The following is a 25006-nucleotide window of genomic DNA, read 5'->3' as shown; positions in this document are numbered from 1 at the left end:
GATGAGATCCTCAGACCCCTTGTGAGACCATATGCTGGTGCGGTTGGCCCTGGGTTCCTCCTAATGCAAGACAGTGCTAGACCTCATGTGGCTGGAGTGTGTCAGCAGTTCCTGCAAGAGGAAGGCATTGATGCTATGGACTGGCCCGCCCGTTCCCCAGACCTGAATCCAATTGAGCACATCTGGGACATCATGTCTCGCTCCATCCACCAACGCCACGTTGCACCACAGACTGTCCAGGAGTTGGCGGATGCTTTAGTCCAGGTCTGGGAGGAGATCCCTCAGGAGACCATCCACCACCTCATCAGGAGCATGCCCAGGCGTTGTAGGGAGGTCATACAGGCACGAGGAGGCCACACACACTACTGAGCCTAATTTTGTCTTGTTTTAAGGACATTACATCAACGTTGGATCAGCCTGTAGTGTGGTTTTCCACTTTAATTTTGAGTTTGACTCCAAATCCAGACCTCCATGGGTTGATAAATTTGATTTCCATTGATAATTTTTGTGTGATTTTGTTGTCAGTACAACTATGTAAAGAAAAAAGTATTTAATAAGATTATTTCATTCATGATCTAGGATGTGTTATTTTAGTGTTTCCCTTTATTTTTTTGAGCAGTGTATATTGTCTGTGTGTGTGTGTGTGTACAGTACATGATGTATATTGTGTGTGTGTGTGTGTGTGTGTGTGTGTGTGTGTGTGTGTGTGTGTGTGTGTGTGCGCGCTCCTCACCAGTCTGAGTAAGCAGTGGCGTGCTGGGCAGGGCAGGCGACTCGAAGTTGGCCGCGGGGCCGGCGGGCACGGCAAAGCTCTTGAGGGGGTGCGTGGGGCGCACATGGGCGGTGGGGGGCTGGCCGGCGCTGCAGTAGCTGCCGCTGGCGCTGGGCTCGTCGTCGTTGGCCGTGGAGCCGTGGTAGCTGCCCTCGGGGTCCGGATGAGGGTGCTGGTGCTCTGCTGAGCAGGGGGGCTGGGCCTGGGGCGGGAGGGGCTCTGCGCTGGGGGTGTTCCTCACCGACTCTGCAGTCACAAAAAGGAGTGTGGGGGGGACAGGTCAGTGGATATTGTGTATGAAACAGTATGTGTATAGCCTGGGTTCTAGCGTTGTAGTGTCCATAAATAAGGCTTTTGAGAAAGAGATGTTAATATCAATGTTATGATGAAGCGTGATGGAGTTTAGTGAAAAATATGGAACACTGGTGTGTAATAAATGTGTTATCAAGGTTGTTTGATTCTGCAACCCTCAAAGGTGTCATGACTGGTTTCATGTATTATACATTACATTTTATTAGTTTTACCTTTATTTAACTAGCAAGTCACACACTGAGTATGGGTGAGTGAGTAGTGGACGAGGCCACGAGAACAATGGAATGTGACAGCCCCACAGTGGACCCACAGATAAGATGTGACAGCCCCCACAGTGGACCCACTGATAAGAGGATGAGACCGCCCCACAGTGGACCCACTGATAAGAGGATGTGACAGCCCCACAGTGGACCCACTGATAAGAGGATGTGACAGCCCCACAGTGGACCCACAGATAAGAGGATGTGACAGCCCCACAGTGGACCCACAGATAAGAGGATGTGACAGCCCCACAGTGGACCCACAGATAAGAGGTTGAGACCGCCCCACAGTGGACCCACAGATAAGAGGATGAGACCGCCCCACAGTGGACCCACAGATAAGAGGATGAGACCGCCCCACAGTGGACCCACAGATAAGATGTGACAGCCCCACAGTGGACCCACAGATAAGAGGATGGACATGAAAGATAACGCTCCTGTGTTCTTCCTCAGAATCAGGACAGAAAGACAGACAGAGAACGACGAGCTGCCCGCATGTAACCCCTCCGCTGTCCTGCAGGTGGCAGTGGTCTCTCACCTGTGGAGTCCACCCTGTCTAGATGGGAGATGGGGGTGGCGCAGGTATGCGGGCGCAGGTGGGCACTGCCCTGGTGGTGATGGAGGTAGCTGCGTGTCGGGGATGCCAGGCTGCCCGTGTGATAATGGTGGTGATGGTTATCAAGGGAATGGATGGGATGAGCGCTAATCACGGCTGTGAATGAACACACACACACACACACACAGAGACAACACAACATTTAACCAGCCGCGCTGACGAAGGGGTGTGGAAGCAGTGCTGTTCAAATACACTCACACACACATGCTTGCACTCGTGCAAGCACACACACCATGGAGAGGCCAGGTTCATAGTGACACCATGAAGCAGTACTATTTAACCATACACACATATACAACACCTCCACAGAGTGGGTCTGGTGTACTTTTGAATTGGCAGCGTAATTTGGTAGCCATGAATGTGTTAGAAAACTGAAATGAGATGAAGGCTAAAACATAGAAACAGATCCTATAGAATAACTTGTTGACTGTATTGACTGTAGTGCTCCCATTCTATTGACTGTAGTGCTCCCATTCTATTGACTGTAGTGCTCCCATTCTATTGACTGTAGTGCTCCCATTCTATTGACTGTAGTGCTCCCATTCTATTGACTGTAGTGCTCCCATTCTATTGACTGTAGTGCTCCCATTCTATTGACTGTAGTGCTCCCATTCTATTGACTGTAGTGCTCCCATTCTATTGACTGTAGTGCTCCCATTCTATTGACTGTAGTGCTCCCATTCTATTGACTGTAGTGCTCCCATTCTATTGACTGTAGTGCTCCCATTCTATTGACTGTAGTGCTCCCATTCTATTGACTGTAGTGCATCATCATGGGAGGAAGAAACCAGAAGATGATATTCCTTTGAGCTGCCCAGTACGATAGTCTGAGTGGTAAATAGTATTTCTATTGACCAGTGAGAGCACAGAACCCACACACATATTCATTCACACGGCGTGCGCGCACACACACACACACACACACACTTACGCTGGGGGGGCTGCGTATCGAAGGGCATCATCATTTTAGGCCGCATCCCACGGCGCCCTGCCAGTGCAGACATGCTGTCTTCTGATTCGTGGCCTGCAAGTCAGAGTTTGGCCTTGATCACTATTGCTAGTGACTCTGAACGAAGAACGTTTGAAAATATATCTAATTGTGCTTGGATTGACAGGAAAAATCGAAGGGTTCGGTAATCTGGCTCCTGAGAGAAATCTGTGACTCAACAGTCGTGAGGCTGTGTTTGTGTTTAGAGGGAAGGATCACCACTAACCAATGTATGAAATGTTAAATGTATGAAAAGCAGGAAATGTTTAGCATGACAACGACAAAGACATTGCCTCTTCAAAACACAGACAAACCAATCCCCAAACTGACTACATCAATCTGACCTCGGTAGGAATTGCGTCTCTGCAGCAGGCTGTTGTCCAGGCTGGGGTCCACGGTGTTGATGTCCTGCGAGGTGCGGGGGATGGGGGTGTCAGTCATCACCGGGTTGGGCTCAGGGGACTTGTCAATGGGCTTGAGCTCCAGCCGCTCGTGGTGGATCCATAGGTCTGGAGGCTTCAGGTCCTTGGAGTTGCCCTTGTACTTGTGGGAGCTGTTGGACAACTTGGAGGCCGCCCGCTTCCTATGAGATAGAGAAGAGGGAAAGGGGGGGTGAGGTGTTGGTTATAAAGGGGGAGGGGGAGATGTTGGTTGAAAAGGGGGGGTGAGGTGTTGGTTGAAAAGGGGGTGGTGAGATGTTGGTTGAAAAGGGGGAGGGTGAGATGTTGGTTGAAAAGGGGGAGGGTGAGGTGTTGGTTGAAAAGGGGGTGGTGAGATGTTGGTTGAAAAGGGGGAGGTGGAGATGTTGGTTGAAAAGGGGGGGTGAGGTGTTGGTTGAAAAGGGGGGGTGAGGTGTTGGTTGAAAAGGGGGGGTGAGATGTTGATTGAAAAGGGGGGGTGAGGTGTTGGTTGAAAAGGGGGAGGGTGAGGTGTTGGTTGAAAAGGGGGAGGGGGAGGTGTTGGTTGAAAAGGGGGGTTGAGGTGTTGGTTGAAAAGGGGGGGTGAGGTGTTGGTTGAAAAGGGGGTGAGATGTTGATTGAAAAGGGGGGGTGAGGTGTTGGTTGAAAAGGGTGAGGGTGAGGTGTTGGTTGAAAAGGGGGGGTGAGGTGTTGGTTGAAAGGGGGGTATAAAGTGGAGTGGTAGGGAGAGGAAAGAGAAGGATAACAGAAGGAAAGGAGATAGTCTATAGATAGATGTCAAGCTCATCTCAGATGTTCTGTGTGTGTGTTATAACCCTGTGTTGTTGGTCTGGTATTGGCTGGGACATTCGTGACCTTAGGGACATTATTGATGTGGCGGATCGGCTCACTTTTTCTGGTGGGAGGTGGTGCGTCGTGTGCAGAGGAAGGCCCCCACAACCACCACGATGATGGTGAACGCTCCCACAGAGACGATGATGATGATGACCAGGATGTGGGTGTCCCCGCTGCCTTTAATTCCTGGTTTTCCTGGACCGGAGAGGTGAGAAAGAAAATCCTATTTATCCACATACTAATTAATGTCCTCATTGGAGATCAATTAGTGTATATAACAATTATTTTGTTTGTGTTTTAATTCATTCATTCATGTAGAGACATACATTTCCCATTACACTCCTTTTAGAATGATGACTAATATTTCAGACCAATAGGAGACTTGTGTAAGGGGTTTGGGTTAGATTCTATCTCATGAATTACTTCCATCACACTTTATTTGGATAGTCCCATATAGATGCTCTACAGATGGTCATACTATCAACAAAATATATGTTGATAAGCAAATGCTTGCTAAGGTTACAGTTAGGGTTAGGTTAGATGTTAGGGCTAGGGTAAGGGTTAAGTTTAGGGTTAGGGCTAGGGTTAGTGGATAGTTAGTTGACATGTTGTTGACAGTTATTGAACATCTACACACCATCTACTTAGAAAAATCCAAATAAAGTGTTAGCATGACTTCTTATGTGAATAGGGTTTTGTTCAGTTCCTGCACACTATCTTAGCTGAGAAAGACATTAGTGCTCAATTCCATTTCAGCTTCAATCTGGAAATGAATCCAATGTACCGTGGAACAGGAACTGAACAAAGACCTATTCACACTAAAAACCATTTATGAGGTGGAATGAAATGGACCCACACTGCGGCCAATTGAGTTGATCAAATCAGAATGGACAATGGTGACCTGAAAAGGCCATTACCGTGTGGAGACCCAAAGCCATGGTCAAGAGGTGGTTGGTGACTTCCTGGTTTAACTGGTAAATTGGCTGAGAGAGAGGAGACACAACCACCAGTCATTACACCCAGTTAATGAAATATTACCGGACATATTCACCTTAGCAGAACGCAGATGAAGGGCTTTAGGCACGTGAGTGAGGAAAAAGAAAACAATCTGCACAGTCAATCAGTCATCATTGAGAAGAAGTGAATGGAAGGGAAGAGGGAATTACCTTGGTCATTAGCCATTTTGTCAGAGGATTCAGCTAAACAGCCCAAAGGAGACAGTAGCCAGGGAAAGAAAATACAAAGCAAACACTGGTTAGAGGCGGTAAGGAGAGCAGAGAGCAGAGAAAGAGAGAGAGAGAGAGAGAGAGAGAGAGAGGTAAAGAGTGCAGCATTGGAGGGGCAGGCAAGCAAGTGTGAACACCAATAAAGGAGAGAGAGATTGAGAGAGAGAGAAGGAGAGGGGGAAAGAAAGAGAAAGAGATAGAGAGGGGGAGAGAGAGAGAGAAAGAGAAAGAGACAGGGTAGGCTCGGCCCAACAGAATGGTATGTTCTTTGCCAGCATCTATAGAAAGGGGATTGAGAATGCAGCCTGCTACCAGTGAAGAGAAGCTAAGATAATTATTTGAATCTTGACAGACCATTCAGCCCATAATAACGCATATTAATAACTCGACCAATAAGAACAGTTAATACACTCATCCCAATGTTCAACCTTTCAGAGCCTATCAACCTCCAAGGGTTTCCCCCTCCACTTACTCTTGGGGGTGCGGAAGTGTACGGCCTCTGACATGGGGCCCATGCCCTTGGAGTTACGGGCCTGGATCTTGAAGTAGTAGGTGGTGTCCAGAGTCAGCTCCTGGATCTGGTGGGTCAACCTGTTGCCCACCACTGGCTCTATCACCCAGTCATGTACCTCCGCATTCACATCAGTACTGTAGTAGATGATGTAGCCTAGTGGAGCGGGGAGATGGGGGGAGAGAGAGAGATGGGAGAGAGAGAGAGATGGGAGAGAGGAGAGAGAGAGATGGGAGAGAGGAGAGAGAGAGAGGGGGGAGGAGAGAGAGGGGGGAGAGAGTGAGATGGGGGAGAGGAGGGGGAGAGGTGAGAGCGATATGGGGGAAAGGAGAGAGAGATGGGAGGAGAGGAGAGAGAGCGAGATGGGTGGAGAGGAGAGAGAGAGCGAGCGAGATGGGTGAGAGGAGAGAGGAGGGGGAGAGAGCGAGATGGGGGAGAGGAGAGGGAGAGAGCGAGATGGGGAGAGGAGAGAGAGAGAGATGGGGAGAGGAGAGAGATGGGGAGAGGGAGAGAGAGATGGGGAGAGGAGAGAGAGATGGGGAGAGGGAGAGAGGGAGATGAGGAGAGAGGAGAGAGAGATGGGGAGAGGAGGGAGAGAGATGGGGGAGAGGGGAGAGAGATGGGGGAGAGGGGAGAGAGATGGGGGAGAGGGGAAAGAGATGGGGGAGAGGGGAGAGAGATGGGGGAGAGGGGAAAGAGATGGGGGAGAGAGGAGAGAGATGGAGAGAGGGGAGAGAGATGGGGGAGAGGGGAGAGAGATGGAGAGAGGGGAGAGAGATGGGGGAGAGGGGAGAGAGAGATGGGGAGAGGAGAAGTGAGATGGGGAGAGGAGAAGTGAGATGGGGAGAGGAGAGAGAGATGGGGAGAGGAGAGAGAGAGATGGGGGAGAGGAGAGAGAGAGATGGGGGAGAGGAGAGAGAGAGATGGGGAGAGGAGAGAGAGAGATGGGGGAGAGGAGAGAGAGAGATGGTGAGAGGAGAGAGAGATGGGGAGAGGAGAGACAGAGAGGGGAGAGAGAGATGGGGAGAGGAGAGAGAGATGGGGGAGCGAGAGATGGGGGAGAGGGGAGCGAGAGATGGGGGAGAGGGGAGCGAGAGATGGGGGAGAGGGGAGCGAGAGATGGGGGAGAGGGGAGCGAGAGATGGGGGAGAGGGAGCGAGAGATGGGGGAGAGGGGAGCGAGAAGGGGAGAGGGGAGCGAGAAGGGGAGAGGGGAGCGAGAGATGGGGAGAGAGATGGGGAGAGGGAGAGAGATGGGGAGAGAGATGGGGAGAGGGAGAGAGATGGGGAGAGGGGAGAGAGATGGGGAGAGGGGAGAGAGATGGGGGAGAGGGGGGAGAGAGATGGGGAAGAGGGGAGCGAGAGATGGGGAGAGGGGAGCGAGAGATGGGGGAGAGGGAGCGAGATGGGGGAGAGGGGAGCGAGATGGGGGAGAGGGGAGCGAGATGGGGAGAGGGAGAGAGATGGGGGAGAGGGGAGCGAGAGATGGGGGAGAGGGGAGCGAGAGATGGGGAGAGGGGAGAGAGATGGGGGAGAGGAGAGAGAGAGATGGGGAGAGGAGAGAGAGAGATGGGGAGAGGAGAGCGAGAGATGGGGGAGAGGAGAGAGAGATATGGGGAGAGGAGAGAGAGAGATGGGGAGAGGAGAGAGAGATGGGGAGAGGAGAGAGAGAGATGGGGAGAGGAGAGAGAGAGATGGGGAGAGGAGAGAGAGAGATGGGGAGAGGAGAGAGAGAGATGGGGAGAGGAGAGCGAGATGGGGAGAGGAGAGAGAGAGAGATGGGGGAGAGGAGAGCGAGAGATGGGGAGAGGAGAGAGCGAGAGATGGGGAGAGGAGAGAGAGCGAGAGATGGGGAGAGGAGAGAGAGCGAGATGGGGGAGAGGAGATGGGGGAGAGAAAGAGATGGGGGAAAGGAGAGAGCGAGAGATGGGAGGAGAGGAGATGGGGAGAGAAAGAGAGAGATGGGGGAGTGGAGAGTGAGAGATGGGGAGAGGAGAGAGAGATGGGGGAGAGGAGAGAAAGAGATGGGGGAGAGGAGAGAGAGAGATGGGGGAGAGGAGAGAGAGAGATGGGGGAGAGGAGATGGGGGAGAGAAAGAGAGAGATGGGGGAAAGGAGAGAGCGAGAGATGGGAGGAGAGGAGATGGGGAGAGAAAGAGAGAGATGGGGAAAGGAGAGAGCGAGAGATGGGAGAAGAGGAGATGGGGGAGTGGAGAGAGAGAGATGGGGGAGAGGAGATGGGGGAGAGAAAGAGAGAGAGGGGGGAAAGGAGAGAGAGAGAGAAGGTTAGAGAACAGTTTCAGACCACTTGTTTCTCTGACTGAATAAACATGATAACGGAGAGTGTGTGTGTGTGTGTGTGTGTGTGTGTGTGTGTGTGGTCTCACCTGTGATTTTTCCATTGGCCTCTGAGGGGGGCTGCCAGTTGACTATGATGGTGCGTGGTTTCAGTTCCTTGCTCACCACAGTCACATCTTTGGGGGACGAGCTGGGAACTGTTAAAGTCAAACAACAGAGAAGGCAGTATGGGAACAAGGACATTCATGAGAGAACTCTTGGCTTTGACATCAAACAGGGGCTGCTTATTAAAGTGCTGTTTCACACATGTACCAGTGTGTGTAACCTGTACCAGTGTGTGTAACCTGTACCAGTGTGTGTAACCTGTACCAGTGTGTGTAACCTGTACCAGTGTGTGTGTGTAATCTGTAACAGTGTGTGTGTAACCTGTACCAGTGTGTGTGTGTAACCTGTACCAGTGTGTGTGTGTAACCTGTACCAGTGTGTGGTGAAATGGAAATGTGTTTTTTGCATATCCCACTCCCCGAGACACCCTCGGAGAGTGGGGTCACGGCATGGGATCAGCCATTATTGACGGCGACCCGGGAGCAATTAGGGTTAAGTGCCTTGCTCAAGGGCAGATTGACAGATTTTTAAAAACATTTCGGCTCAGGGATTCGAACTAGCAACCTATAGGTTACTGGCCTAACCACTAGGTGACCTGCCGCATATTACAGAAAAGCAGTCAATGACAAATGTCAACTACAATCAGCTTTGAGGGTACCAGGATATTCTGTGTAGTCATGTTAAAAAACACGGAAACAAGTACTTCACTGAAGATTCTTTCATTGATGTGTGTGAGTGGACTCGGTATGCCTCTGTGTGTGTGTACACGGTATGCCTGTGTGTATGTGTGTGTGTACACGGTATGCCTGTGTGTGTGTGTGTGTGTGTGTGTGTACACGGTATGCCTGTGTGTGTGTGTACACGGTATGCCTGTGTGTGTGTGTACACAGTATGCCTGTGTGTGTGATCTTACTGGTCTCAAAGGTGGTTCCCTGGGCCGTCATGCTCCAGGTGCTGGTCCTCCTGCCCTTGGTCACCATGACAGAGAACTCATACAGCGTGTTGGGCTTCAGCCCCGTCACCATGTGGCTCAGGTTGGTGGTGTTGGCCGTCTGAACACACACACACACACACACACACACACACACACACACACACACACACACACAGTTCATATTGGAAGGTAGAGTACAGACTTTGACCACAAAGTTGCACTCAAGACCAACGGAACCAGTGTTTCAAAGCAGAAACCTGCTACATGCATCTTTAGCACAAAAACACAGCCATGAATCAATAATACAGTGCCTTCAGAAAGTATTCACACCCGTGGACGTTTTCTTGTTACAGCCGGAATTTAAAATCTATTACATTGAGATTTTTTGTCACTGGCCTACACACCAGAGTGTTTCCACCCCATAATGTCAAAGTACAAATTAATTAAATGAAAAGCTGAAATGTCTCGAGTCAATAAAGTATTCAACCCCTTTGTTATGGCAAGCCTAAATACAGTGCCTTGCAAAAGTATTCATCCCCCTTGGCGTTTTTCCTATTCTGTTGCATTACAACCTGTAATTTAAACAGATTTTTATTTGGATTTCATGTAATGGACATACACAAAATAGTCCAAATTGGTGAAAAAAATTACTTGTTGGCGCGTGCATATGTATTCACCCCCTTCGCTATGAAGCCCCTAAATAAGATCTGGTGCAACCAATTACCTTCAGAAGTCACATAATGAGTTAAATAAAGTCCACCTGTGTGAAATGATCTCAGTATATACAGTAGGGAGAAAAAGTATTTAGTCAGCCACCAATTGTGCAAGTTCTCCCACTTAAAAAGATGAGAGAGGCCTGTAATTTTCATCATAGGTACACGTCAACTATGACAGACAAATTGAGAGAAAAAAATATCCAGAAAATGACATTGTCTGATTTTTAATGAATTTATTTGCAAATTATGGTGGAAAATAAGTATTTGGTCACCTACAAACAAGCAAGATTTCTGGCTCTCACAGACCTGTAACTTCTTCTTTAAGAGGCTCCTCTGTCCTCCACTCGTTACCTGTATTAATGGCACCTGTTTGAACTTGTTATCAGTATAAAAGACACCTGTCCACAACCTCAAACAGTCACACTCCAAACTCTACTATGGCCAAGACCAAAGAGCTGTCAAAGGACACCAGAAACAAAAGTGTAGACCTGCACCAGGCTGGGAAGACTGAATCTGCAATAGGTAAGCAGCTTGGTTTGAAGAAATCAACTGTGGGAGCAATTATTAGGAAATGGAAGACATACAAGACCACTGATAATCTCCCTCGATCTGGGGCTCCACGCAAGATCTCACCCCGTGGGGTCAAAATGATCACAAGAACGGTGGGACCTAGTGAATGACCTGCAGAGAGCTGGGACCAAAGTAACAAAGCCTACCATCAGTAACACACTACGCCACCTAAGACTTACTGAAAACGTTTGACCTGTGTCATTGCCAACAAAGGGTATATAACAAAGTATTGAGTAACTTTTGTTATTGACCAAATACTTATTTTCCACCATCATTTGCAAATAAATTCATTAAAAATCCTACAATGTGATTTTCTGGAATTTTTTTCTCATTTTGTCTGTCATAGTTGACGTGTACCTATGATGAAAATTACAGGCCTCTCTCATCTTTTTAAGTGGGAGAACTTGCACAATTGGTGGCTGACTAAATACCTTTTTCCCCCACTGTATACACCTGTTCTGAAAGGCCCCAGAGTCTGCAACATCACTAAGCAAGGGGCACCACCAAGCAAGCGGCACCATGAAGACCAAGGAGCTCTCCAAACAGGTCAAGGACAAAGTTGTGGAGAAGTACAGATCAGGGTTGGGTTATTAAAAAATATTAGAAACTTTGAACATCCCACAGAGCACCATTAAATCCATTATTTAAAAAATGGAAAGAATATGGCACCACAACAAACCTGCCAAGAGACGGCCGCCCACCAAAACTCACGGACCAGGCAAGGAGGGCATTAATCAGAGGCGCAACAAAGAGACGATTGGAATATCTGTCCATAGGACCACTTTAAGCCGTACACTCCACAGAGCTGGGCTTTACGGAAGAGTGGCCAGAAAAAAGCCATTGCTTAAAGAAAAAAATAAGTAAACACGTTTGGTGTTCGCCAAAAGGCATGTGGGAGACTCCCCAAACATATGGAAGAAGGTACTCTGGTCAGATGAGACTAAAATTGAGCTTTTTGGCCATCAAGGAAAATGTCTGCCGCAAACCCAATACCTCTCATCACCCCGAGAACACCATCCCCACAGTGAAGCATGGTGGTGGCAGCATCATGCTGTGGGGATGTTTTTCCATCGGCAGGGACTGGGAAACTGGTCAGAATTGAAGGAATGATGGATGGCGCTAAATACAGGGAAATTCTTGAGGGAAACCTGTTTCAGTCTTCCAGAGATTTGAGACTGGGACGGAGGTTCACCTTCCAGCAGGACGATGACCCTAAGCATACTGCTAAAGCAACACTTGAGTGCTTTAAGGGGAAACATTTAACTGTTCTGGAATGGCCTAGTCAAAGCCCAGATCTCAATCCAATTGAGAATATGTGGTATGACTTAAAGATTGCTGTACACCAGCGGAACCCATCCAACTTGAAGGAGCTGGAGCAGTTTTGCCTTGAAGAATGGGCAAAAATCCCAGTGGCTAGATGTGCCAAGCTTATAGACATACTCCAAGACACTTGCAGCTGTAATTGCTGCAAAAGGTGGCTCTACAAAGTATTGACTTTGGGGGGGTGAATGGTTATGCACGCTCAAGTTTTCACTGTTTCACAATAAAAAATATTTTGAATATCCCTTTGAGCATGGTGAAGTTATTAATTACACTTTAGATAGTGTATCAATACACCCAGTCACTACAAAGATACAGGCCTCCTTCCTAACTCAGTTGCCGGAGAGGAAGGACACCACTCAGGGATTTCACCATGAGGCCAATGGTGACTTTAAAACAGTAACAGAGTTTAATGGCTGTGATAGGAGAAGACTGAGGATACATCAACAATGTTGTAGTTACTCCACAATGCTAACCTAATTGACAGAGTGAAAAGAAGGAAGCATGTACATAATACAAATATTCCAAAACATGCATCCTGTTTGCAACAAGGCACTAAAGTAATACTGCAAAAAATGTGGCAAAGTAATTAACTTTTTATCCTAAATACAAAGTGTTATGTTTGGGGCAAACACATTACTGAGTACCACTCTCCATATTTTCAAGCATAGGGGTGGCTGCATCATGTTATGGGTAAGCTTGCGAATGTTAAGGACTGGGGAGTTTTTCAGGATAAATTTTTTTACTGAATGGTGCTAAGCACAGGCAAAATCCTAGAGGAAAACCTGATTCAGTCTGCTTTCCACCAGACACTGGGAGATGAATTCACCTTTCAGCAGGACAATAACTAAAGCCCAAGGCCAAATCTACACTGGGGTTGCTTACGAAGAAGACATGTTCCTGAGTGGCCGAGTTACAGCTTTGACTGAAATCTATAGTACTTGAAAATCTATGGCAAGACCTATCTAGCAATGATCAACAACTAATTTGATAGAGCTTGAAGAATTTAGAAAATAATAAAAATGGGAAAATGTTTCACAATCCAGGTGTGGAAAGCTCTTAGACTATTACCCAGAAAGACTCACAGCTGTAATCGCTTTCAAAGGTGCTTCTACAAAAGTATTGACTTAGGGGTGTGAATTATTATGTAAATTAATATTTTCAATAAAATTGCCAACATTTCTAAAAACCTGTTTTCACTTTGTCATTATGGGGTATTGTGTGTAATAAAAAAAAATATATTTAATAAATGTTAAATTCAGGCTGTAACACCTCAAAATGTGGAATAAGTCAAGGGGTATGAATACTTCCTGAAGGCACTGTACATAAACAAATGACGGATAAACTACATAGAGGCTATTCATCCCAAAATAATACTTGAAACGTAGTAGGTATAACATGTGAGACCAGTGGACACCATTTAAATAAAGACAAGATGACATGCAGCGATGAAAATACGTCTTATTACTTTATTAAGCCCATTTCCTCACTATGCCAACAGACTATGCCTAATCTAGTACCTAGATAGTCTTAGTCCCCTGGTGAAGGCTAGTTCAGGTCCTAGCTTTCTAAATAGCCTGCTCCAGTGATGCTAGCCACGCCGTGTAGTGTACTAAACAAGACATATATGTCATCCAGGATGTCACAGAGAGAAAAACATCCTGTCCTTTTAGTTGAGTGGAGAGGAGCCATCTGTTTAATAATGTAGGTACACGCTGTGTGTCTGTGTGAAACAGGAAGGCACTTCTGACAGCTGGGACGATCACATCAAGGTGAGAATAATTGTCCAGTGTGAACAATGCATTCGTCTTCCTACAAAACAACAGGGTGACTAACAGGGTTGGGGTCAATTCCATTTCAATCCAGCCAAGAGATTAGTCAAAATTCTAATTCAGACTTGAAAAGCTCCATTTATTTTCACTGGATCTTTGGTAATTCTCAAGTTCAATTCACTTCCTGGATAGACCAAATTGAAATGGAATTGACCCCAACTCCTAATTAGCTCATTAGCATCAACATCACCTGGTTGTCCTCAGTGTGTTGCATTGCGCTAACAGTGACTGCAGTCGCTCCAGACTAGCCATTTAGCATCTACATGCACTTTCAATAACCAGACTAGCCTTTTAGCAATTACACAAGCTTTCAATAACCAGACTAGCCTTTTAGCAATTACACAAGCTTTCAATAACCAGACTAGCCTTTTAGCAATTACACAAGCTTTCAATAACCAGACTAGCCTTTTAGCATCTACATGCGCTTTCAATAACCAGACTAGCCTTTTAGCATTTACACAAGCTTTCAATAACCAGACTAGCCTTTTAGCAATTACACAAGCTTTCAATAACCAGACTAGCCTTTTAGCATCTACATGCGCTTTCAATAACCAGACTAGCCTTTTAGCATTTACACAAGCTTTCAATAACCAGACTAGCCTTTTAGCAATTACACAAGCTTTCAATAACCAGACTAGCCTTTTAGCATCTACATGCGCTTTCAATAACCAGACTAGCCTTTTAGCACCTCTATGTTCTGAATCTTGACAGTCCCATGTTAGGTGATGGATACAAGCAGTCTCTATGTTCAGTATAGGGATTGACTAACTGCTGAATCAGAATGATGTGTGTTGTATGAACAGTCTGTATTCAGAATGCACTGTCAGGCCCCCATCCCCCAGACTTCTGTCTGTCTTGTCCTCGTTGAATCATTTATGAAACACAGCCCTTTATTCGTGTTCTGCTCTCTACCACACACACACACCATTCCTAATCTTGTTGAGGGGGATAAGTAATAATGTTAATTGAGCTAGGGCAGGATGCTGAAGCCTGGATGAGCATCTCTTACACCTAGTTGAAGGGTTTGTCTTTCTGGGTTTTATACCATACTATGCAGTGCACTGACTTAATGACTCCAGTGCAATCAATGCAATTTATTTGTTAAAGATATTCAATTTATCGCAGACACTATAAACGTCAGTGCTTCATCTATTGGTATTTCCTTATCAAAGTGAACATCTCTGTTGTGTAGCATTTAGATGGGGAAGGACTGTGGGAAGGACTGTGAGGCGTTTTGAACCTCATGTAATTGGTGGGTGGGATTACTTTACATCGATTCCTTACCCTGATAGTGGGATAGCTGAACACTTTGATGATTAGAATGGCACAGTAGTAGGATACATATAATATGCTGCGCTCTGATGACACCTTCTACTTTAAAATGAGCCATGAGGGAATCAATAAAAGCTGTGTTGTTTTGAATGGGACCCGGTGGCCGTGACCGTACCTTGAGCTTGGTGTTGGCGGGGATGTTGGTCTTCCAGCGCACCGTATAGTAGCGGGCGTCGGTGATCTTCTGGTTCTTGGGCAGAGAGTTGTCGGCCCAGGTCACCTTGATGGTGTCGTGGCTGAGCACCGAGGACTGTACGCCCACGGGAGGTAGCATGGGGGTGGGGTCTGGTACTGGCGTGAATGGAGCATGGAAGAGTTCATACAAATCAACATCAGGGCCTATGGGGTCTGCCAGCGGTTACCAACACACAAGGTTCATAACAGGTGGCAAACAGAACATGGTGGAAAAAGAGGGAAGAAATTAAAAACATAAAAAAAAGGTGTGTTTTGTGGCGAGGTGGATAGAACAAAAACAAAAGCAAGACCGGTTAAAAGGAAACGGGGTGGCGGGGTTGAGAGAGGGGGGGGATACGAATAAGACCGGTTAAAAGGAAACGGGGTGGCGGGGGTTGAGAGAGGGGGGGATACGAATAAGGGTATAACATATGTTAATGAGTTATTAAAATGAGGGAGGTGGAGGGTGGGGGGGATTGGGAAAGGTGAAGAGAAAGAGAGAAAATTCTATTAGATCAACAGACACAGCTATTGGCTACATCAAGGCTTTCTACTGTCTATACAAGGGCTGTTGTCGATCAGACCTGGTTCAAATACCCATTTGTTTTCATGTATTTGATCCAGGGCTGTTGTGTACAACATAATCAACTCACATTATCCACACTAAGTAAAGATGGATAATCACTCAATGGAAAGCTACAACTAGAAGGAAAGTGCAACAGAGTAATCTCTAGTAAAGGTCAAATACATAACATTTAGCCACCTTGCTTGAGAAAAAAATAGGAAAGACAACAGATCAACAGAACAACACATCAACAAGAAAAAGACAACAGATCAACAGAATCTGTACATATTACTTCAACTACCTCAACTAGCCGGTGCCCCCGCACATTGACTCTGCACCGGTACCCCCTGTATATATAGCCTCCCTACTGTTATTTTATTTTACTTCTGCTCTTTTTTTCTCAACACTTTTTTTGTTGTTGTTTTATTTTTACTTTTTTGATAAAAATAAATGCACTGTTGGTTAAGGGCTGTAAGTAAGCATTTCACTGTAATGTCTGCACCTGTTGTATTCGGCGCATGTGGCCAATAAAATTTGATTTGAGAACAACACAACAAGAAAAAGACAAGATTAAAAATGGCATCTCTAAAACAGTTCCCAGATCTTTTGATATGGTTTTGGTTAAGAGCAGCACAAATACCATACTGACTTACCACACCTTTAAAGAAGAATGCTTATTTTTCATTATTGATAAGGTCTCTGAGTGCAAGGCTAAACAGTGACTCTGTGAATAAGGGCCACAACTACACAGTCTCTATGTGAATAAGGGCCACAACTACACAGTGTCTCTATGTGAATACAGGCACTACTTTACAGAGTCTCTATGTGAATACAGGCACTACTTTAGTGTCTCTATGTGAATACAGGCACTACTTTACAGTGTCTCTATGTGAATACAGGCACTACTTTACAGTGTCTCTATGTGAATACAGGCACTACTTTACAGTGTCTCTATGTGAATACAGGCACTACTTTACAGTGTCTCTATGTGAATACAGGCACTACTTTACAGTGTCTCTATGTGAATACAGGCACTACTTTACAGTGTCTCTATGTGAATACAGGCACTACTTTACAGTGTCTCTATGTGAATACAGGCACTACTTTACAGTGTCTCTATGTGAATACAGGCACTACTACTGTATGCAGCATTGCAACAGAACATTTACTATAGCTGAATCACAATAGGACTGTATGTAGAGCTATGTCAGTCACAAGGAATAGAACAGTCCTTGACTAACTCCAGGCTTACAGGAAGCAGACCCGGGGGTCAAGGACAAGCCCTACACTGACGCTGTATTCAAACTCTGTATGTAAGACGTGAAATGTGGGCAATATCTATATGTTCATTGTTGCTAATGTAGCCTATCTAGGGATCTTGTGTGTCAAGGGCGAGGGATCTTAAACGCCACAACTCCCTTTCACTGGCAACTTCACAAAATAGCTTGACTTGGTCTTTACCTATGACTAATGTAGTGATGTTTGATCTGGGATTGATTAGAAATGTCTGATCTATCTGGGATTGATTAGCTTTGCACAGCATCATCTACGTCTGTGTTACTTTCTGACCTTAATGATTTAAGTTACTGGTACTGATTTAGTATCGGTACTCACCACTCATGTCCCAACTTTAACCATTCTCTACCTAATATATTTATAATCTGTATATTCTGTAAGGTTGAGCCCCACTGAATGTTACCCTGGTAACGTCTCTTTAAAGATGGAGGATACCTTTATTATGTAACTAAACAGTTACCCAACGGGAGCACATGTACAACCACCTGCTTCCCTCGCTACAATGGCCTCCAGGGGGTTGCTGAGGTGTGTGTGTATACTCATTATGGAGTCATGGTAAACACTGGTGTTGTGAGAGAGGCAGAAAGAAATGGTTCCCTGGCTCAAGTCGCCCCATTGCCAACTAAACGCTTCAAGATGGCAGCAACGAGCGGACTGGCCAGGCTTCGCTGCTAGCTATGTTACGCCATGCTCTGCGCCAGCCCTGGACTCCAGATTTTGACCATGGTCCAGCGGTAATTAGAAAAGGCTCTGGTCATTTGGTGTAGCCTACCTCCCCCAAACTCACCCCCTCTATCCAGCTCTCTCTCTCCTCGCTGCTCCATTTTACAAGCCATTGTGCACCCTCATTATATTGCAGTTGTGTATGTGTGTGTGTGTGTGTGTGTGTTCTCTTTCTGGGAAGCATGGAGGATGTCCAGGAAACACGGTGTGGTTATGGGTGGCATGCAAACGGCATCTGTTTTACACTCTGAGAACTGGTGTCTGCAGCAGTAGAGCCGTCTGTACAAGCCTGGGCTTATTAGCCTGCAGTGCACTGAATTAAAATGCTCATACTTGTCAAAAACAATGCTTCACGCATTTCAGACAGTTATCAGATGCCACATACAGAAGGTTTTATTCTGGTTTGGTTTTATTTATGCTTTATAAAGGAAAGTCACATTGAGATTGAAAATCTCTTTTTCAAGTGAGTCCTGCATATGCTTTCCACCAAGGTTATCTTCCCACTGGATATTTACTGTAATAAATCACAGTCCCTACACAAGACTACTATTTTTCTTCCAAGTTCTCCCAATTTCTTTTAAGTCAAAACATTATCTAGGTCAACCAGTCTTTTTTAATCCTAACTTTTTCATCCAATGAACACGCTAGTGGAGCAACCCCCTGGTGTATTCCAACTGCAGACTGTATCGGAGGGCTTTGGTTCTGTGTTTGAGAGGGAGACCTGGATCTGACAGAGGGTTGCCAAAGCCACAGCAGGGGTGAGTGTGTGTGTGTGTGTGTGCGTGCACGTGCTTCAGCACAGTGCTATGTATGTGTGTGTGTGTGTGTTCTGTGTGCACGCGTACGCCTGAGTGTGTATGTTTCTGTGTGTGTGTGTGTGTGTGTGTGTGTGGATCGCCCCCCTGCAGCATATTGATGCCATTTCAGTCATCCGGCATCCCGTCCCTGCACAGCAGTGCATGCTGGGATAGTGGAGTGCAAGTACAGACAAACTGACTGATCAAAACGGAGAGGGGGTGACGAAGGGTTGGCTTCAAGTCGACACAGGTTTCAGCCATCACTCCCAGTTCCCTCATCTTACGGGTGACATAAGATGTGACTTACTCTACAGAGCTATGTTGAGCAGCAACTTGCTGCTAGCAATTCATACTTTTTTCTGTTCAATTGCTGGCATTTGGTATTGTGACCTAAATATCAGCTAATTGTCTGAGTAGCTGTCCTCGGATTAGAGAAATATGGATTGGAGGATATTGCCTTATTATTTCCTGGGAGACAGGACTGAGATGAGCAGGGAGCACTTGTATTGTGCAGTGACATCTGTGACAAAGGGAAAGCCTATTATACCACAGAGAGAATGGCAGGTAAGAGATGCTCTCTGACAAATTGATCCTAATGATCAGGTCTGATGGAAGGCAAACTGCACCATATGAATGCAGGGGGAATAACGTCTGTAATGTAATGTCAAGGCTCTAGTTGATAAAAAACACATTCGGTTTTAGTAACCGTAGATAATTGTATCTCTGAAGTTATTTTGAGTCAAGCCACGTCAGGGTATATTTATTCTGCAAGAGATGATGATGGTGGTGATGGTGATGATGATGGTGATGTAACATTGGTAAAAGACTAGCGTCAGATTCCTTTTTAAGGGAGTTAAGTTACGGTTCCCATTCTCACTCCCCACTGAAATATGGCATCAAACAGCCTAAAAAGATACCAGCATACGTTTTTACGGTGTAAACAATTACTCCATTAAAATACCATACCACTGGTCCAGTATGGAGGTATTAGTGACCATCTCATTGGTAAGACTATTTAGGGTGTGGTCCAAGAGACTATTCCATTGCTCCAGCATTCAGGGTGTAGGGGTCTGTGTAGGTGTCCTACCTGACTGTGGCCTGGTGATGGCGCTCTCGTACACAGGGATCCCCTCTCCCACGTTGTTGAAGGCCTTCAGGGTTATCACATAGTGGGAGCTGGGGTCTGAGGGAGGGAGAGGGGGAGAGAGAAGGAGAGAGAGGGAGAGGGGCAGGGAGAGAGAGGGAGAGGGGCAGGGAGAGAGAGGGAGAGGGGCAGGGAGAGAGAGGGAGGGGGAGAGGGGCAGGGAGAGAGAGGGAGGGGGAGAGGGGCAGGGAGAGAGAGGGAGAGGGAGAGAGAGCGTTATGAAATAATGTAGCTAATCAAGTCCTGACTCCTGAGACTCTCTCCTCATATTTATCATCTTGACAACAGGTGAATATTGAAACCCAGTCTCTCATTGGGATTTTAATGAAAAGCTAAATTATGCAACATTTTCTTGGCCATAATCATAATGGGACCCCCCTATCCAAGTAATAATTCCAGTAGGCTATGGGATCCTATGAAGCATAGGTAGCCATGCAATCAAAGACTGTTCACAATCATGCATCAAGAAGATGGTTCCACAACAAAACACAGATGACCAAAACACAACAAACATTAAAATAGTCAAAAACAAACTATGAGGACAACAACAACGAGGCCAACAACAACAACAACGAGGCCAACAACAAACAACGAGGCCAACAACAACAACAACGAGGCCAACAACAACAACAACAACGAGGCCAACAACAACAACAACGAGGCCAACAACAACAACGAGGCCAACAACAACAACAACAACGAGGCCAACAACAAGAGGGTGTGCTCACCTAGGTTCTCAATGCTGTAGTAGCGCTGCTTGTAGTCCACCTTGATGGTCTGGGCGTGGGGGCTGCCGATGCCGTAGCCGATGCTGTAGCCACGCACCACAATGTCCTGGTTCTCCGGCGGCGTCCAGCTCACCACGATGCTGTTGACCAGCGGACGCACATGTAGCGAGCTGGGGATGTCCGGCACTCTGGACTCTGGAGGTAGGAAAACACAGGGGATCAAATGTATATCAAATTATAACAAACAAATTAAACACAATAAAACGCAATACAACTTGTTTTTAAAGCATCTCCATATACTTAACAATAGAATCAAGACAATAAAATACATTAAAACCAAGCCATAAATGTAAGGTAGCAGTGAGACCACATTAATAGAAGTCTTAAGAGGGTTTCAAGGTATTTATAATGCTGCTAAACCAACCTTGGTTTGTGCAGTAATGGAAAGACATGCCATAAAACAAAACACTTTGGCCCTGAGCAATTCAGACTAGGTGAAAGTAGTAAAGATGAGGGCTGAGGTAGAGGGATTTGACTGGTCAGTGTGTTAAGGGAAGAGCGGAAAGGAGACAAAGTTTTACCGTCCAGGTCGCTCTCGAAGGTCTCTGCCGTGGTCCACTCTGTGGCGGGCCCTGAGCCGTTCACTGTGATGGCTGACACTCTGAACGTGTACTCCGTCCCCCGCTCCAGACCTGACCACAACACCACACAGAAATCAGTCAAGAAGAGTCAGACAGGAAGCCCAGTTCCATTCCTCCCACTTCTACCCAAAGTGTGCCCCCCTCCTCAATCCAATGCTTTTAAATCTTTGAGTTGAGTAGTGTGCTCTTTTGAGGGGCAGAGCAAGAAACGGAATTGGGTGTGTGTGCAGAATCAGCCATAGGTTATGTCCATCAGTTTGTGTAGTTAGAAAACTGTCCCCAAACTTTCCTTTCATCCCTCTTAAAGGGTTTACTAACAGTGCATCCCTCACTCCACCACTCAGTTGAGCTGGGCATGCAGACACACTAAATATTTGAAGCCATAATATTTCAAGAGGAAGTCATATATTTCTCTGCTTGAGTGAGGGGAAAATCTATAACTCTGTCAGGGGTGAGATCAAGGGAGAGCTCGTTGTGGCGCAACAAACATTTTCCTCTTCCCAATCCAACGCGTTTGATAGAGATGAACGTTCTGCCCGTGATCACGACGGGTCTGTGGGGGAATTTACACATGAGCAGTTTGAATGTAGCCCAAGCAAGCCGCTACAGAGCTGAGAAGAAAGAAGAAGTACTCTTCACTCCTGGTGGTGCGTGTGGATCTGGATTCCCGCTTGGCCCACCATCCCAGTCACATTGCTGGGTAGGCTATATCACCGCCAGGGGCGTGTTTTGGAAATTCAAAGTCGTGGGAACCGCCCGCTGTCTTTAAAAAACACGTAGCCGCGCTAATTGGCACTAAAATGTTCTTAAGAGTCGGATTGGACGTAGCTGTGTGTACGCTAAATGCTAATCGTGTAGTCTCTCCCTTCATTACTACGGGCTGTCCCTGAGGCAGACTGCTAAAAACCACCAAGCCACTCCAGGCCTCCAAGGCTCTAGAAAGAAAATCTTAAATGCCTTTGAACCAACAAACACCCCCGTTGCACCCCAAATATAATCGTGTTTGACTTTCAAGTGTGTATTCTCTTTGAAGCTGCGCCACACAGCGTGAGACAGGGCCAGAAAAGTTGCTGAGACGACATGTAATATTCATTGCCATCGCTAAGGTCTCTGGTGATATCTATTCGAACTACAGTAACATAATATCAGTTTGGATGTGAGATGAGATGAGTTGTTGAGAACAGGTGACAGTTTGAAGTAACACTGAGACGAACAAGGAAAAATGTGTACAATTCCAAACGACACGCCAGACAAAGGCTCAAATGAAAACCGCTCCAGTGAGACAATATCTGGTCCTATGGGACCACAGTATTCAACTTGGAAACTTCCAATTGGCTCCAAAGGTTCAGCTACCATCAGTAGCCACAGAGCCTTTAGGCCTATCTCGAAACAAGACTTGTTTTAGTACGTGTACGCGTGCTAATCATGTGATTTCCCATGTAAGATATTGCATGTGCATGACTAATTCAACTCCACAATGACTCATGTGATGAGTAGGTGACCCGGTATTACAGGAGAGCTTACCGTCTATGAGTTGGAAGAGCTGGGTGCCTCCCGTGGTTTCTGCCGCCTCGCTCTTCCTCGTTCCTTTCCGGTAACGGATCTTATACCCCGTGATCTCGCCGTTCTGGGCGCCTGGTGGTGGGGGCTGCCATCGGACCATGATGCTCTGGGGAGGGGGGTGGTACGACACACAGTGAGTACATAGACTGAGCAGACACTGGGGGATACAGTTTATACTGCTGAACCACAGGAAAATGGTCATATTCACTGAAAACGGACACTTTGCTTTCAATGTGAACTTTGTCCATTCACAAATTTAATTTCAGCTCACTTCCTGAATTGCAATGGACTCGAGCCCAACCCAAGGACAATACTGAATAATCTCTTGCTACTACCATTGACTTTAGAGGTGGAATGACAACCCCAGGACTTTGCAGGTAAGATCACACCAGGGCGATGAGTGGGTGGTTATGGCAATACACACCACTGGTGTCCAGTAACACCACTCGCTGTGACATTGACGTCACAGGGCTAACCTGACCAAGGCTGGTGTAAGGTCAAAAGGCGACATTACACCGGCCTTACAATGCCTTATACCAGTCTTATACCAGCCACACAAAGCCTTACACCAGTCTTATACCAGCCACACAAAGCCTTATACCAGTCTTATACCAGCCACACAAAGTCTTATACCAGTCTTATACCAGCCACACAAAGCCTTATACCAGTCTTATACCAGCCACACAAAGCCTTACACCAGTCTTATACCAGCCACACAAAGTCTTATACCAGTCTTATACCAGCCACACAAAGCCTTATACCAGTCTTATACCAGCCACACAAAGCCTTATACCAGTCTTATACCAGCCACACAAAGTCTTATACCAGTCTTATACCAGCCACACAAAGCCTTATACCAGTCTTATACCAGCCACACAAAGCCTTACACCAGTCTTATACCAGCCACACAAAGTCTTATACCAGTCTTATACCAGCCACACAAAGCCTTACACCAGTCTTAAACCAGCCACACAATGCCTTATACCAGTCTTATACCAGCCACACAAAGCCCTATACCAGTCTTATACCAGCCACACAAAGCCTTACACCAGTCTTATACCAGCCACACAAAGTCTTATACCAGCCACACAAAGCCTTACACCAGTCTTATACCAGCCACAAAGTCTTATACCAGTCTTATACCAGCCACACAAAGCCTTACACCAGTCTTAAACCAGCCACACAAAGCCTTATACCAGTCTTATACCAGCCACACAAAGCCTTACACCAGTCTTATACCAGCCACACAAATCCTTACACCAGTCTTAAACCAGCCACACAAAGTCTTATACCAGTCTTAAACAAAGCAGAGGGATGTTAGGAGGGTGATGCAGTGGTGAAGTATGAAAATGTATGCACTCACTAACTGTAAGTCGCTCTGGATAAGTGCATCTGCTAAATGTCTAAAATGTAAATGTATATGTGAAGGAGAAGAGAACAGGCTGTCTGTTGGAGAAAGGAGGGAATAAAGACATGAATAATAAATAAAGAGTGGAGGAGAGGAGCCCTGGTGAGAGGAGAGGCTCCCAGCGAGGGAGAGAGAGAGAGAGAGAGCGATGGATTCAGGTCCTTAGCTGCAGGCCCTGCAGTGCACTGTGGGATGTTGTGGAGGGAGGCGAGATACTGTAGAGAGTACGCGTATGTGTGTAGGGATGGGTGTGTGTGTGTGTGTAGGGATGGGTGGGGGGAACTCAGCGTGGGAGAGGAGTTAATTAACGCTACCCACTGTCGCTCACACACGCACAAAAACACACACAGGCACGCAAACATTCACACACACACATCCGTGAGTCCGGGGAATAGCACAAATTAAATCTGTGCTAAGTGTGTTCAATTAGTTTATTTCCATTTTCTTATAGTGCGTTCTGATTTCAGCTACATTCTTTCCCCTCACCCGTTCTCTAAAACACATGTTTAATTGACTCAAGGGAAGGTGAGAAGGCGGATGTTGTCAAGGGGATAAAAGGGGGGGGGGGGTTTGTGGTTCCCATGTTGAGACTACACTTCCCCTTGTATGTTAGTTTTCACCCCTCAGGCCCAGCTGACTGACACGGCCCACAGGACAGAGCAAATTAAACAATTAAAATGAGAAATCGCATTTTGTGTTTTAATCTAATTAGAAATGTATTTTATAATGATATTCATAATGTATTCATCCATATCAGGCCATTCATTACTGGGTATCAAACAGTGACATACAGCACAAGTCTGAGAAAGGAAGAACAAAGCAAAACCTGATCTGATTGGCCAGTAAATAGAACAAATATAATGTCCCAAATCAGTTCTAGATGCAAGTCAGACTGAATCCATTTCTAAATACACCCCCCATCTC

At 46.3% G+C, this 25006-nt stretch overlaps 1 protein-coding gene across 11 annotated transcripts in view; it reads right to left on the bottom strand.

The window, feature by feature from the left end:
- neo1a (neogenin 1a) overlaps window positions 1-25006 on the bottom strand; it is a 209478-nt gene that overhangs the window by 5794 nt on the left and 178678 nt on the right. For 5 of the 11 annotated variants that reach the window (XM_041859653.2, XM_041859647.2, XM_041859650.2 and 2 more), the window contains exons 13-27: window positions 22636-22780; window positions 21052-21162; window positions 20471-20665; window positions 19686-19781; window positions 15159-15391; window positions 9253-9391; window positions 8324-8431; window positions 5900-6094; window positions 5368-5400; window positions 5119-5184; window positions 4258-4396; window positions 3293-3531; window positions 2892-2984; window positions 1883-2056; window positions 734-1018 (exon numbers count right to left, since the gene is read on the bottom strand). In XM_041859653.2, the coding sequence (XP_041715587.2) occupies window positions 734-1018; window positions 1883-2056; window positions 2892-2984; window positions 3293-3531; window positions 4258-4396; window positions 5119-5184; window positions 5368-5400; window positions 5900-6094; window positions 8324-8431; window positions 9253-9391; window positions 15159-15391; window positions 19686-19781; window positions 20471-20665; window positions 21052-21162; window positions 22636-22780 (2251 nt within the window). The remainder of the gene's footprint in view (window positions 1-733; window positions 1019-1882; window positions 2057-2891; window positions 2985-3292; window positions 3532-4257; window positions 4397-5118; window positions 5185-5367; window positions 5401-5899; window positions 6095-8323; window positions 8432-9252; window positions 9392-15158; window positions 15392-19685; window positions 19782-20470; window positions 20666-21051; window positions 21163-22635; window positions 22781-25006) is intronic. The other 6 variants (XM_041859649.2, XM_041859656.2, XM_041859654.2 and 3 more) reach the window with 4 other exon arrangements.

Source organism: Coregonus clupeaformis, chromosome 15 (genome assembly GCF_020615455.1).
Source record: "Coregonus clupeaformis isolate EN_2021a chromosome 15, ASM2061545v1, whole genome shotgun sequence".
NCBI lineage: Eukaryota > Metazoa > Chordata > Actinopteri > Salmoniformes > Salmonidae > Coregonus > Coregonus clupeaformis.
Note: the sequence above shows the minus strand (reverse complement) of the source record. Positions and strands in the feature narration are given on the sequence as shown.